At 38.6% G+C, this 13,204-nt stretch overlaps 2 protein-coding genes across 2 annotated transcripts in view; one reads left to right on the top strand and one right to left on the bottom strand.

The window, feature by feature from the left end:
• The first annotated feature begins 21 nt into the window (after window positions 1-21).
• PEX3 (peroxisomal biogenesis factor 3) overlaps window positions 22-13,204 on the top strand; it is an 18,062-nt gene continuing 4,879 nt past the window's right edge. The window contains exons 1-5 of the mRNA XM_065833265.2: window positions 22-157; window positions 5,537-5,668; window positions 7,071-7,152; window positions 10,642-10,685; window positions 11,869-11,993. Coding sequence (XP_065689337.1) covers window positions 85-157; window positions 5,537-5,668; window positions 7,071-7,152; window positions 10,642-10,685; window positions 11,869-11,993 — 456 coding nt within the window. The 5' untranslated portion in view covers window positions 22-84. The remainder of the gene's footprint in view (window positions 158-5,536; window positions 5,669-7,070; window positions 7,153-10,641; window positions 10,686-11,868; window positions 11,994-13,204) is intronic.
• The window catches only part of FUCA2 (alpha-L-fucosidase 2), a 19,518-nt gene continuing 16,878 nt past the window's right edge, over window positions 10,565-13,204 (bottom strand). The window contains exon 8 of the mRNA XM_065833262.2: window positions 10,565-11,134. The gene's annotated coding sequence lies outside the window, so the exon portion shown is untranslated. The remainder of the gene's footprint in view (window positions 11,135-13,204) is intronic.

The following is a 13,204-nucleotide window of genomic DNA, read 5'->3' as shown; positions in this document are numbered from 1 at the left end:
GGCGAGGTACGGCGGGCGGGACCGCTGCCCCCGCCCCTTCCGCCGACACGGAGAGGCGAAAGGAGGCCGGGCTCGGCGCGCAGGATGCTGCGGTCCCTGTGGAGTTTCCTCAAGCGGCACAAGAAGAAATGCCTCGTCCTCGGCACCTTCCTCGGCGGTGAGTGCGCGGCAGCCGGGCTGAGGGGCGGTCATAGGAGTCGGCGCGGGGTCGGCCGTGGGGCCTCTCCGTTCCCGCTGAAGCACTCCCGGTTCCTGCAGGGCAGGCCCCCTCAGAGGCGGCGCTGAGGCTCGGTCGCTGAGCCCGACGAGCCCCCGCTGGTCGGGTGGGTTCCCTGCTGGGAGAAAAGCTCCTTTGCCCCGGGGCGAGCCCAGCGCCGGCCGCTGGCGTGACCGGCCCGGCGATATCCCGGGGTCGGTTGGCCTTGGCCCGGCCCCATCGGTGCGGTGGGCTTGTTGCGCAGGGAGCTCCGCAGGGGCGTGGGGCGGCCCTTCGCCTTGCACCCACCCACCGCCTTCGGGACAGCTTGGAGGGTAGCCGGGTTTTTCTCAGAGGCAGTGGGGGAAAGATCTACACGTCGTCTCTGTCAATCTGTAAACACCGGGACTCGAGTTGTCTGGGTGTGCTTGCAGCGGGTGTTTGTGTTGCTTTGAAACATTTAACCGTGTGAAGTGTGGGTGATGTTTCTATTATTATTTTTAGAACGGAGGCTGAAAGCCTGTACTTTTAAAAGTGACTTGTGCATTGAGGTGAATCGTCAAATGTAAATTAGCTGTAGACACAAAACTTTTCTGGAGACAGGACTTATATTAATTATGCAAGTCGTTCTTTCTCCCTTAAGGCTCTTGTCTAACCAGTAGGGTGGTTATGGTCTGGTAGACTCCTCCTTTCCTTGAAGTTATTATAAGGTTATTTTTTTAGTTATTTTTAGATTTTGATTTGTAAGAACACCTTGGACTTATCTCTTGTGTTTAATAACAAAATGCATATCTGTGCATCTGGAGATTAGACACTCCTCAAAAGGTACATCCATGTCTTTGCATGCTCAGCCATCAAATCTAGCTATGTTACTTATATCTTATGCAGATGACTCAGAATTAAATATTACAGAGATGTTAAGGAAAGTTTGTATTTGTTTTTACCCACTGGAACTTGCCTGAACAGTTAAATGTTCTGAGGGCTGCAGGGTTTTTGCAGTATTTTTTTTTTTCCTCATGTTCAGGTGAGTGTCTTGTGAAAGTGAATGGTATATAGTTCTGACTTGCCTTGGTTGTTGTGTCCTCTGCATCCTTTTAGCATGATTTCCTTCTAAGTTTTTCCAACGAGGTTGGAAAAACACAATAAGAGGTTAGATGATGGTTACTGAAGTACTTGTCAGACCACTTCTCCAGTTCACGCCTTCACCTGCAGGTTTGCTGACTCTGCAAATACAGCATAACCTAATGTTTACCAGTTTCTGAGCCACCACACTTACAGCCCACCATGTTAAGTAAACAGATTTACTTTTGTATACCGTGCTGTAACCTGCAAGCTGTTCCCCCTTGCCGTCATCTGTCTTTGTGAGAGTAGTGGGTGGAGAAATGGGAATAGTAAAAACATAAGTTGTCCCAATTTTAGCTAGAAAATGTAGATCAATGTCCAAGTGGGAAAGCAGATAATGGGGAGCTTGTGCCTTTTTGTAGTCTTTATGGCCTGAAATCCTAAATCAATCACATATAAACAACCGTCAGCCTGCAAACCATCTTAATATTACTGAATTTGCAGCTTTTTCTGTATTATTGGTGCTATTTACAGTTCAGTGTCACTTTCACTAAAATGCTACTGACTGAATGAAGTACACTTAAAAAAAATGATCAGGGACTACAATAAAGTCATTTAAAGTATGACTAATCCAGAAAACCCCAAGATGCACCTCTTCAAACAAGCATTTCAACTTCTGACTGAAAATATTAAGCTGTGCCATTGTTACCTGCTGTGTGGATCGAGTACCTGTTTCCTCAGGCCATGTTGTATTTGAGGACTCCGTAGATAACTGCTTTTTTCTATTTGAGACTCCGTAATAAATCAGGGCATTGACAAGCAGGAGAACATTATTAGCTGCTACCAGCTGCAGCTTGCACCATGGTATTTTAAGGGAGCCTGGGAGATGGAGTGATTTACTGCAGAGCACTGCATTACAGTTGTTCAGCAGCTGAATTGCAAGTGTTTTGGCCCTCTGCATAGTAGTTATGGATCAGACCTTAAAATAACCCCAAGAGCTATGGTGATGCCACTACCAATGAGTCAGAACTCTGAGATCAACAACAGACTCTCCTCCAGAAAATACTATCTAACGTTGAAAAGTAGAATGCAACTTCACGTCACTGCTTTTACTTGAAGGCAGAATATCTGGAAGTGGCTGAATGATTTAAGAAAAGCATCCAAATCTCCTTATTTAATACCAGTGACAGGAATCTACATCTCCCTAGTGTGTGGGGTTTTTTTTTTTTTTTTTTAAGAGCTGCAGGTGCATTTTCTGGGAAGGAAAATGGCATATCACAGGTTTTAATGATTTTTAGTCTTTAACTCACACATGATCAGATATTAATGTGAATATTTAATGATTTTTTTGACAGTACAGAAGAGTGTCTACATTGTCAGTGATACAATGTTGTCTCAGTGTTGTGTTACTGAAGAATTACTGCACCAAAATCTGAGTTGGTTGGTCGCCTTTCTTCTGCTAACTGAGATGAGTTCCTTGTGCATTATAAGTGTCTGTCATGCTTAGTGTGATTTCCGTCAATCCCGACACTGCAACAAATTTGCTGCTTATGAAGATACAAAACTTGTAAAATAAGACCTCAAATGGAGGGAAAAGCAACTGGAGTAGGTGTAATTTTCCCTTAACCATAGAGAAGGGTTGAGATGGCCTCAACTTTGCAAAAATCATATGCAAACCCTTTCTTCAGAAGTCTGTTCTTTTAGCAGTATAAATTGCATACTAAAAAGACTTAAATCTCTTCAAGGAAGTGAAATCTAGTGCTGTGGGATCAAAGCCCCTAGAAATATTTAAAGTAGAGAGCGAAATAAGATAACAAAACTGCAAGGACATGTGATGTTCACTTTGTTCTCATTGGATTGCTAGATTTACCTGAAAGTGGTTTTTATCTCAGTGCTCAGCGTTCAAGGCAGATTTCAGGGCATGTTACAAAATGATTCAGTGTTAAAGTTCTCACATTGCAGTAGAAGAGCAAGTCCAGGGTGTGTCTGCAATGTGTGGTTCTGATTTCAGTAGTGAATGCATTATTGCTCAATTTCATCTGTTGCAACCTTTGGCTTATAGAAAAGACATTTTGGTTCAGAAATCTGTCTGTTTAGCAAGGAAAGGTGTCTTGGTTTGTGAGTGCAGGGGTGTTAAATAGGTTTTGGTGGGACTCAGTGGTGCCAAGGGAATAAGGTGTTAGTGCCTTTCTATTTTAAACAGGGTTTTCAACCATAATGGGGCATTTATATGTCAGTTGATGCATGGCTTCCTTGTACATAAGGACAAACCACAACTTACGGAGCTGTTTGTTCTAGAAGGGTGCAGGCTTCTGTGTGTCAGCCCAATTTCTACATAATGAAATTCTTAAAACTGAAAAATTTCCTTTTTTTTTTTTTTTTTTTTTCTGGGGGAAGTACGGCAGTGAGGGTAAAGCTTACATACGGTTGTAAAGAGATTCCTGAAAACTTAATGCCTTCTAGTTACCCACCCTTCTGCTCATCTCTCTGTTCTACTTATGAAGAAAGGAGAGAGCTGAGGGAGAGGTAAGCCTTAACTGATGTGATGTGAGAAATATCCTATCTGAGCCCAGTAGTGTGAATATGTAAGAGCCTGCAGATTCTGTAAGCTCCTTCCGTTATTTCTGTTTAGGTGGGAAGAGACTATACAATGTTCCAGGTGAAGAGGGCTACACAGACAAATGAAAACATATTTCTCAATTCACTGTTGGAAGAGTAATGGAAGTGTTGCTTCCAAAGGATACGGATATTGTAGACCCCAGATGTTGCCAGTGTTGTGGAACAGTGCTGTTGTTTAACCTCTGCCGGCAGCTAAGCACCACTCACTCCATCCCTTGCTCTGGTGATATGGAGGAATCAGAAAGATAAAAGTGAGAAAACTCATGGCTTGAGATGAAACCATTTAATAATTAAAAATAATAAAAAAGAAAAGAAATAATAATCATAAATTGAAGCAGAAGAAAGGGAAAAATAAATGAGAATAAAATAAAATCCAAGGAAGATAAGTGATGCAAAAGAAAACAATTTCTTATCACCAACCAAGCAATACCCAGCCAGTCCCTGAGTAGCGGCTGCCCCGCCAACCTCCTCCCTTGTTTTATATGCTGAGTGTGATGCCATATGGCGTGGGATATCCCTTTGGCCAGTTGGAGTCAGCTGTCCCAGCTTTGTCCCCCCACCAACTTTCTGTGCACCCCCAGCCCACTTGCTGGTGGGGTGCTGTGAGAAGCAGAAAAGGCCTTGACCTGTGCAAGCCCTGCTCCGCAACAACTAAAACATCCCTGTGTTATCAACACTGTTTTCAGCACAAATCCAAAACACAGCCCCATGTTAGCTACTATGATGAAAATTAACTGTCCCAACCCAGTGCAGCACAGACAGCCAATACAAGTGTAAAAATATTTCACTTTGTAGATCAGTTTTAAAGCAGTATGAATTATAGTTAAAGATCCTTACTGAGGGTTTTTTACCTGAAGGTTCTGGCAGCAGCTGATGTAGTCCTTAGTTTGTACCACTCATCCATTTCTGAACTGTTTGAATTGGAAGTGCTGGGATTATAGTTGTTTGCATAGTTCACGATTTATTGAAGGCAGAAAAAGGTTTACGTGGAAATTACCTTCTGGTCAGTCTCATTATTGCTGAATTTTCCAAATTCCTGTTTTTTGTTTCGAACATATGGGAAAGATTCAGTATGGAGTTCCATCTATTCAACAGTTTAGCTAGTTAGACATGAGTAAAATGTTGATGCTGCCACTTTTTGCAGACCTCCTGTCCCATACCAAGAGTTAAATTGAGTCAACGTTTTTCTTTTATGCAATTTTTAAGACTTTAATTTTATCCCTAACTTCTGCTAATTTTAGAAATATATATTTTCTTTAAATGTAAAGTTTCATCCATCTCCAGGTATGTACATTTCAATTTATTTTCTCTGTTCTTTGCTTTTATTACCCTACATTTTTTCTCTTCCCAATATTTGTTTCAGTCTTTTCAGTACTAGTTGTTCACATTGTAGTAGTACCAAAAGTGCCTTCTTTGAAAGGTAAGATATCTTTTCTCAGGGAATTTTCTTTTACTGATTCAAGTCATCACCCTTGACATTTTAATTAATTTTGAAAACATTATTTCTGGGTATTACTTTGTCTATCAGTAAAATACTCAAGACCCACATATTCCCCCCAAAATAATATGCATCCCTTATAGTTTAAAATCAAAGAAGGGGGCTGAAAGGGCTTTCCTCATGTTTCTAAAGCAGCTCGTAATATGAAAATCTGTCTGCAGGAGTCTATTTACTGGGAAAATATGGGCAGAAGAAAATCAGAGAAATCCAAGAACGAGAGGCAGCTGAATACATCGCCCAAGCCCGAAGGCAGTATCATTTTGAAAGTAATCAGAGGACATGCAATATGACAGGTAAGATAAGGAAGTAGCTACTGTTCTTGATCAGTGGAATTATTTGGCAATTTATAGTACATATTGACAGGACGGAAGAATAGAAAATGTAGGTGAATTCAAAATCTTACTTAAACAGTAGTGCATAGAGTCATCTTGCATAATAAAACCAGAATCTGGATAATAGAGGATTGAAGGGATTTCTAGGACTCATCTTAACCTTTAGTTTGAATGTATCTATAATGTTTTGATTTGAAAATATCTATCTCTAATGCATACAAATATATATGCAGGTTACAATTTTTTCTCGCTTCAAGACTCTGTATATTGCCATAAACTGTACATGGTATTGAGGTGTGAAAGAGCACCCAGGTTCAAACAATAATGAATTCACAGCAGGTTTATCTTCTTATAGCATGTTGTTGGTAAGCTACACAGAGAACTTGGTGGGTAATTTTAATTTACAAATAAGAAACGTGTCAGCCTGTTAGTTCCCTATATTTGAACAGTTAAAAGATACCCGACTAGCTGGGGAGCAAAAAGGTTAAGTGTTTATATTATAGCACTGGTCTTTGGATTTTTAGAAAGGAGATGGTAGGGTAGAGTTTAACAAAATACCTGTCATTCTTGTAAATACAGGCCATTCAGAATTATTCCTGTGAAACAAATTGGGCAGCATTTTCTTCTTCTGTTGGAATTTGTAGTGGCTTCTTGGGTGGCTGCAAATGCTTTCTGTACATTGTGTTTACCCTGATATGAAATACCCTGGTATTTAGTTGTCTTATTTTCCATTTTGTAGTGCTGTGACTGATTTTACTGCAAGGACTAAGTTTTTATTTGCCCTTTGTTGCAGTCTTGTCAAGATTTTTCATATTTTGTTGTTAGAATTTATTATGTTCTGTGCATGCTTGTTTTCAATTTCTTGTTCCCATCATATAACAGCAGACTTGACATTGAATACTGTAAAAGATTTTTGTCCCATCAGCTTTAGTTGTGTGTTTTTTTTTTTTTTTTTTTAAATGTACATTTCTCTGGTTTTCTTGTTGGGAAAAATACCTCCAAACCACAGGTCATTTTATTCTCATTTGGAGAAATGCAACAGTGTAGATTTATATCAGACTTTCTTCTGGTGATTTGAAGGCACCTATATGCAGATACACAGGGTGTGAGTACGTCTGCAGGCACAGCCCACCGTGAGATACAGCCATGTCAGGGCAGCAAGCTTGTCAGAGGCACACAGGTCATTGCACTTCTGAGGACTCCCAGGGTTTCCTGTTCTGTTTCTCCTCTCAGCTTTACCTGGTGAGCAATTGGATTTACATTGTGTAGCAGCTATTGAGTGAGAACTGTGGGTAGGTTTATAATGATGATTTTTTTTTTAATGTTGACACATTTTTTAAGTTTTTTTTTCTTTTAATAACAGTGCTGTCAATGCTTCCAACATTGAGGGATGCCTTAATGCATCAATTAAATTCTGAGAGTCTCACATCTCTTCTTAAAAATAGGTAAGACTGTTTTGTTAATTGAATTAAAGATCGCTTGTTCTGATCACAAGGTTGTTTTCAAATTATTTGTTTATAATGTAGAGAACACACAGGATTTTGGTTCTGTGTCCCATTGAGTCACCAGTTTAAGTATTTTGAAATCACTACATAAATATTTTGTCATATTAGATGTATTTTGATAGGTATGGCTGGCATTTTTGAAACATTATAAGAAATCATAGTTCCTTTCAGATGCTGCAGTGAGCACCATGGGTTTTGTTGATGCGCTTATTAGATAGGCAGATAACGTACTTACAGGATCCAGTCCTCTCTTAAACAGGACAGAATATCTTGACTGAGTTGTTGATGTGTTTGTAAAAATCTCATTGATGTCAGATGTGAATAGTAGTGAAAAGTATCTAACATGAGATTGTAAATGGCTGTAAGCTATGAGAATTTTTTTTTTTCTTTTTTGATGTAGAATGAATAGGGTCATGTCATACATTAAGAGCAACACTTCCCTGTCAGAAAATGCTTTTAGTTTCATTGTGACTGCAGGAACAAATAGCGTATTTTTAAATACATAAAGTGCATAGTAGCATACCTTAAAAACAGAATAAGATGCTTGGCATTTGGCATGGAGTAAAAGTGTTATATAGGCAGTTAACACAGAGTTTCTGACTCACTCTTGGCTGCCTTTCTAGTTTACCTCCTACCACCTTATTTATATAGCTGTAACTTCAGCTGACCAGCATTTAATAGATTATCTACCCAGTCATTGTCTTTTTTCAGTCAAAAAAACTCACACAAGGTAACAAAATGTGATATTTAAAGTGGGAATTACAGCCTGAACAATGTTTATATAACAGATTGTCTGAGAATTTGCAACTGTAATTGAATATTATTTACCCCAAACAACAAAAAATTAGGAAAAGTTATTTTAATGGAATATTTAATGTATTTGTCATAAAAAGAATTTTTACTCTATGAAAAATTAACCAGAATGAACAGGAGATCACCAGAACATGTAGATCATCAGATTTGTCTTCTGGACCGTGCAGCAAAATAGTCCATAAAGGCCTGTAATCCTTTGTTCAACTGTGAACACATATATTGCCTTAGTTTGTTCTCTGTAGCATGCATTTTTTTATCAAAATATATCTGGTGTCTCTAACTTGTTTGACTAGTTAAAACAGTTTATCTGTACAGTGACACACGTCTGAATTCCAGTAATCTCAGTAAAAATAGGGACGAGACTTTTTGTTATGCATTTCTGAAAACAAATATTTTTTATAATGCTGGTTATATGCAACAGCCTGTAAGCATGGATGTACTTTATAGTTATCTTACAGTGGAGTTTGTGTCTTAATGCTTCCTTTTTTGACTTCTGCTGAGGAAGTTTTAACTAGATACTCGAACTTTTTCAACTGAAAGGGTAGAGAAGGGGTTGGGAAGGCACAGATCATGGAATGGGCCATCAGGGCTTATTCCACTTTGAAGCGAGTCTTTGAAGAAGCTCTGCATTCTTGTGCTACACATGGAGGTATGGATTTGTTCTCTTTCCACTTCAATTTGAGAAGATGAATCAAACAGCTCCAGACCTTTGCGTGCGATTGTTGGAATATACAAAAGAGTAGATGTGGAGATTTATCTTTCTTCATGTCCTGAAGATACGTTCTTTTTCTCACATAATCTGTGTTGTGGCTTAACATGTTATGGATCTATGTTATCATATGTTACAGAACGTGCTATGGCTTAGGTAAACTCTTAACTTAAAATTCATTCTCTTCCTTGAATTTAAAGCCTTTTTACATTGTTTTAGCAATGTGGGGTGGCCAGTGGTAGGTTGGGGTGTAAACAGGCTGAAGTCTTCAGGCTTCCACAGAAACTTTTAAAGAGAGAGCAGAACATGAGACCGCAGATGTTCTTGCTCTGTCTGCCTGTTTTCAAAGGAATGTGATTGAATGAGATGAGGTGAAGTACCTGCTGCTGTAGCTTTGCAAATGTTGTGTATCGCCACCTATTCAGCACTTAGCTTTATTCCAAACCTCTGTTTTTTGTTTGCATTGCTTTTTGCTCCCATGGCAGGTAATGGTTTTCAAAATAAATAAATGTGAAATAAAAGCTGAGATTCAAGTAGCAGCTGAGTCTTAGTAAATTACAGTAGATAAAGACTGAAGAATCCATTTTCACCGTTAGGCTTAATACTTGCAGACTTAAAATGTTACCTGGCTGTTGCCTTATGTTGTGAGGAGAAACTTTGTAAGCATGAGCTCTGGAAAATATTTTCACAAAATAGGTGTGAATGTGGTTGGCTGACACTGATGTATTGACTTCCCTTTCTCTCTTCAGTTGGTGTGGAAAACTTACCACTCATTAAGTATTGAATGTGGTTTTGAGTCCTGTTGTATATCTGTAGAAATATTACTGTATTTTTTTTAACATTCTTTCGTTTTGCTTTAGAATAGCTTTTAAAACTGTTGGTTTAGCTTGCAAAAAGGGTATAAACTGTTTTTGTATGTGCCATGGATCCTTGTATTTCTTCCAGCTATCCTTTATTTAATGTCTCTTTACTTTTTGGATTTGTAGATGTAATATTTTATTATATCAATTAATTTGCATTATTTGATAACAGTGAGTTTACAAATTCATTGTTTATGTAAGTGCTATAATGGTGAAACTAATACCAAAATGCATGTGTTGTGCCTGTAAAGAGAAATTATTTCTGGTGAAAAGTGTATTACTTTTTATAAACCAGGTTACTGCAAAGTCTCCGTTAATCTGAACTATCTGCCCTAAATATTTTAGTGTTAATTCTGATTCTAAGAACTTAACAAATGTTTCTCTAAGTGACTTTTACAAATTATTTCTTCCTCAACAGATATACAGTAGCCATTGTTTACTCAACAGTGCTTAATAGACAAGAATGGCTTATGAAACTCCTTGGATGGTTAGCTTGCTCTTATCTGCTACTGCTGTCGTATTGCCAACATTACATCTGGATAGTAGTCATAAATCCGCACTGTACCGTAGCCAGTTCAGATATATCTATGCAATCCCCTATCTTGTTCTTTTGACTGCCCAATACATAAAATTTTAGGAATTCAGTCAAAAGAATAAACATACCTCAACAAAAGAAGAAAGATCAACTTGCCTTTGTGTGGATGGCACAAGACTGCTTTTCCACAGATATTCATGATCTCTTTGGGTTTTGGTGATTACATTAGGACTTCAATATCAACTCAAGTAATGGTACCTCTTGCAAGAAGGTAGAATATAGAAATTCTGATTCTTATTATGCTTACTCTGCTCAGGTGGACTTCATAGTGTATTGTTTATGTACTGCTTTCCTGAATGAGGCAAATCGGTGTAGACATGAATCTGATCCGAATAGTTACAGTAGTTAAATGAGCTTGCCTTAGAGCACTTCTACTTCATTTAACGTATTTATTGATTTCCAAGGAAAATATACTTTTTAATGTTTAATATTTCCATTTATGTTTCCTACAGGCCAGCAAACAAGTTAGAAATATGGGAGGATTTAAAGATAATAAGTAAGTGGAAATGAAAGCTTCCATCTGCATAATTTTAAGACTTTCACACCCTTTAAAATGCACACTTTACACTGTGTTGTTCTTTCAGTACATATGAAGATAGTGTAACACACTATATGGCAAACTTCCTCCCTGCCCCCCACCAAAAGCTCCTAACGAAGGAATTTTTTGTAGAGTCGGGGGAAGCTCCTCCAGAGTCAAAGGTGAAGAATTGTATTGGCCTTCATGTTGCTGCACTCCAGAGAACTTTTTGAGAACTTTCCATGCCATCGCAGAAAAATTGAACTAGTTTTTCAGAAACTTTCATGCTGACCCTAACAGAAAATATGTCAGAAATGCAGGCCAGCCTTTCCATGGCCAGCAATTTCCTCTTTTCAAGCCTGTGTGAGGTCACCACCATAGCAGTGCTGATGAATCCTTCAGCTCATTTTCTTATTGGCTGCTGGAAACTGTGGAAGGGAAAATAGTGAAGTCAGATAATTGCATAGTGAATACTACTGAGCTTTTTTTGCTACTTTTGATTCTTTGGTACCATTTTATATCCCTACCACCTCCCTCATTTTGTCTTTCCTTCCTTCTGGTTTTGTGTCTCCTTTCCACAACACCTTTATGGATCCTTCTTTTGATCTGGCTCCTTCCTTCCTGTGTCCTTGCTACTCAGCACTCATCCATGTTTATTCATGTCACTTCTTCCCCATGGCCTCTGTTGTCCAGTGGCTGGTAGCTGATGCTCATATTCGGTTTCTTTCTTTTGGTATTAGCTGTTTCTGCCCTAGGTAACTTTTTTCCCAAACTACTGTTATGCCTTCTGTGTCTTAATTGCACAATGAGGGGTAATGTACTGTGTGTATTTCCTGGCCTAAAGAAGAAAGATTATTTGACAGTATATCCATCTTCCTTCTAGACAAACATGTGCCATTTTTTTTCCCTAAAATAACTTGTTTAGCATGCAAAATGATATGAATATAGGACTAAATGAGACACTTCAGATGTAGCTCCAGCACAAATTAGACTCATAACCATCTTGGGTGTGCATTGTGAAAATGTATGTTTTGACAACCAATGAGAGAAATGTGACTGTATTTAAAAATCATCAGCACTCCTTGAGTTTTGGAGAGGACTCTGCCTCCTTGACTCACCCTTATTTCTTTGACTTTGAAGTTGTTTGTTTTCTCTTTTCAAGGTTTCACCAGAAGCATTGCAGCTGTATATAGTACCTGTATGCTAGTTGTTCTTTTGCGAGTCCAGTTAAATATTATTGGCGGTTACATCTACCTAGATAATGCTGCACTCTGCAAAAATGGCACAGTAAGTTTCTTGTTTTGTTTCCAAGGTAGAACTACCACTTTCTGGGAAGTGAAAGGATTATTTAGTGAGAGATAAAAAGGGCACAGCTTAGGAATATTAGAATGAAACCAAGAGTAGTTGTAAGAGTAGGAGACATGGAAGCATTACTGGAAGATATATTGATGTGTTTTAATAGTCTCTACATTTGGGTGATTTGGTAATACTGTTGTTTAACAAAATACCAGCTATATAGAAGACCACCTTTTGTATGTGTTTGTATTGCTTAAAGAAAGTTATTTCATATCTAAACACCGACATAAAGTGATCTCTTTGCTTTCATTAATTTTTTGTGAAACAGTAATACCGTGTGAATGATCCAAGAAATGTATGTAAATGCTTAGGTCTTCCTAGCACATACATTAATTCCCCCAGTTAAATTTTTCTAGGATTAAAGATGAAAAATGTTCTGTTTGAAATTTTGACTATTTTGTTTAATTCCAAAAGGCCACCTACCTTAAATGTCTGTTGGTGGGGCCAAACAAGGTAGAAGATTTGGATTTTGTTTATATAGTCTATCTATCACTGCTCAATAAAAATAGATCAGTCCCACAATAAGCAAGTACCCATTGTAGAGCGTAAGATCTGCAAATTGTTGGATGGCTCATCTAAAAATAATGGCTACAAACTTTGATTAGTTGTTGTATGCCCCTCTGTAGTAGCTCCTGCTGAGAGTCAAGGAACAGCACATCAAGGCAGGGCTGAGAAAAGCTTTCATTAGAGAGGCTGGGGTTGCTGGGGCTCATGCTGATTTTATAAAACCTGAAAAATCCTTTTTTTTTTAAAAGGGCAGGATGAATGTGGGCTAGAAATATCTTACTGTTATTTTTCTAGTAGAGAAGTGGGTTGACAGTGCTGAAGCAAACTGGGATCCTGTATTAGTTTACTGGAAGCTTCTCTTCTATCAGATAGGTTTTTGTTAGGGCTGAGCATAAATATCCTATTCCACTAGATTTAATTGAGGGGGGGGGGAGGATGTCTAGTTTCACCTGCAGTGCAGTTTAAGAGAGTTCCCTCTACATGAATGAAAAGTGAAAGATTTTTCTGTGCCACTGAAGATGGAGGAGAGAGCTGTATAACATGGAAGAAAAAAATGCTGGAGAACTTGGTAAAGATCCATGGGCACAAAGAAGGAATCAGAAGCTACAGAGTTGCATAGGAGTGGGGAAATCCAT

The sequence above is a fragment of the Patagioenas fasciata genome, chromosome 3 (genome assembly GCF_037038585.1).
Source record: "Patagioenas fasciata isolate bPatFas1 chromosome 3, bPatFas1.hap1, whole genome shotgun sequence".
NCBI lineage: Eukaryota > Metazoa > Chordata > Aves > Columbiformes > Columbidae > Patagioenas > Patagioenas fasciata.
The sequence above is the reverse complement of the archived record's forward strand: the minus strand, read 5'-3'. Positions and strand labels throughout refer to the sequence as shown.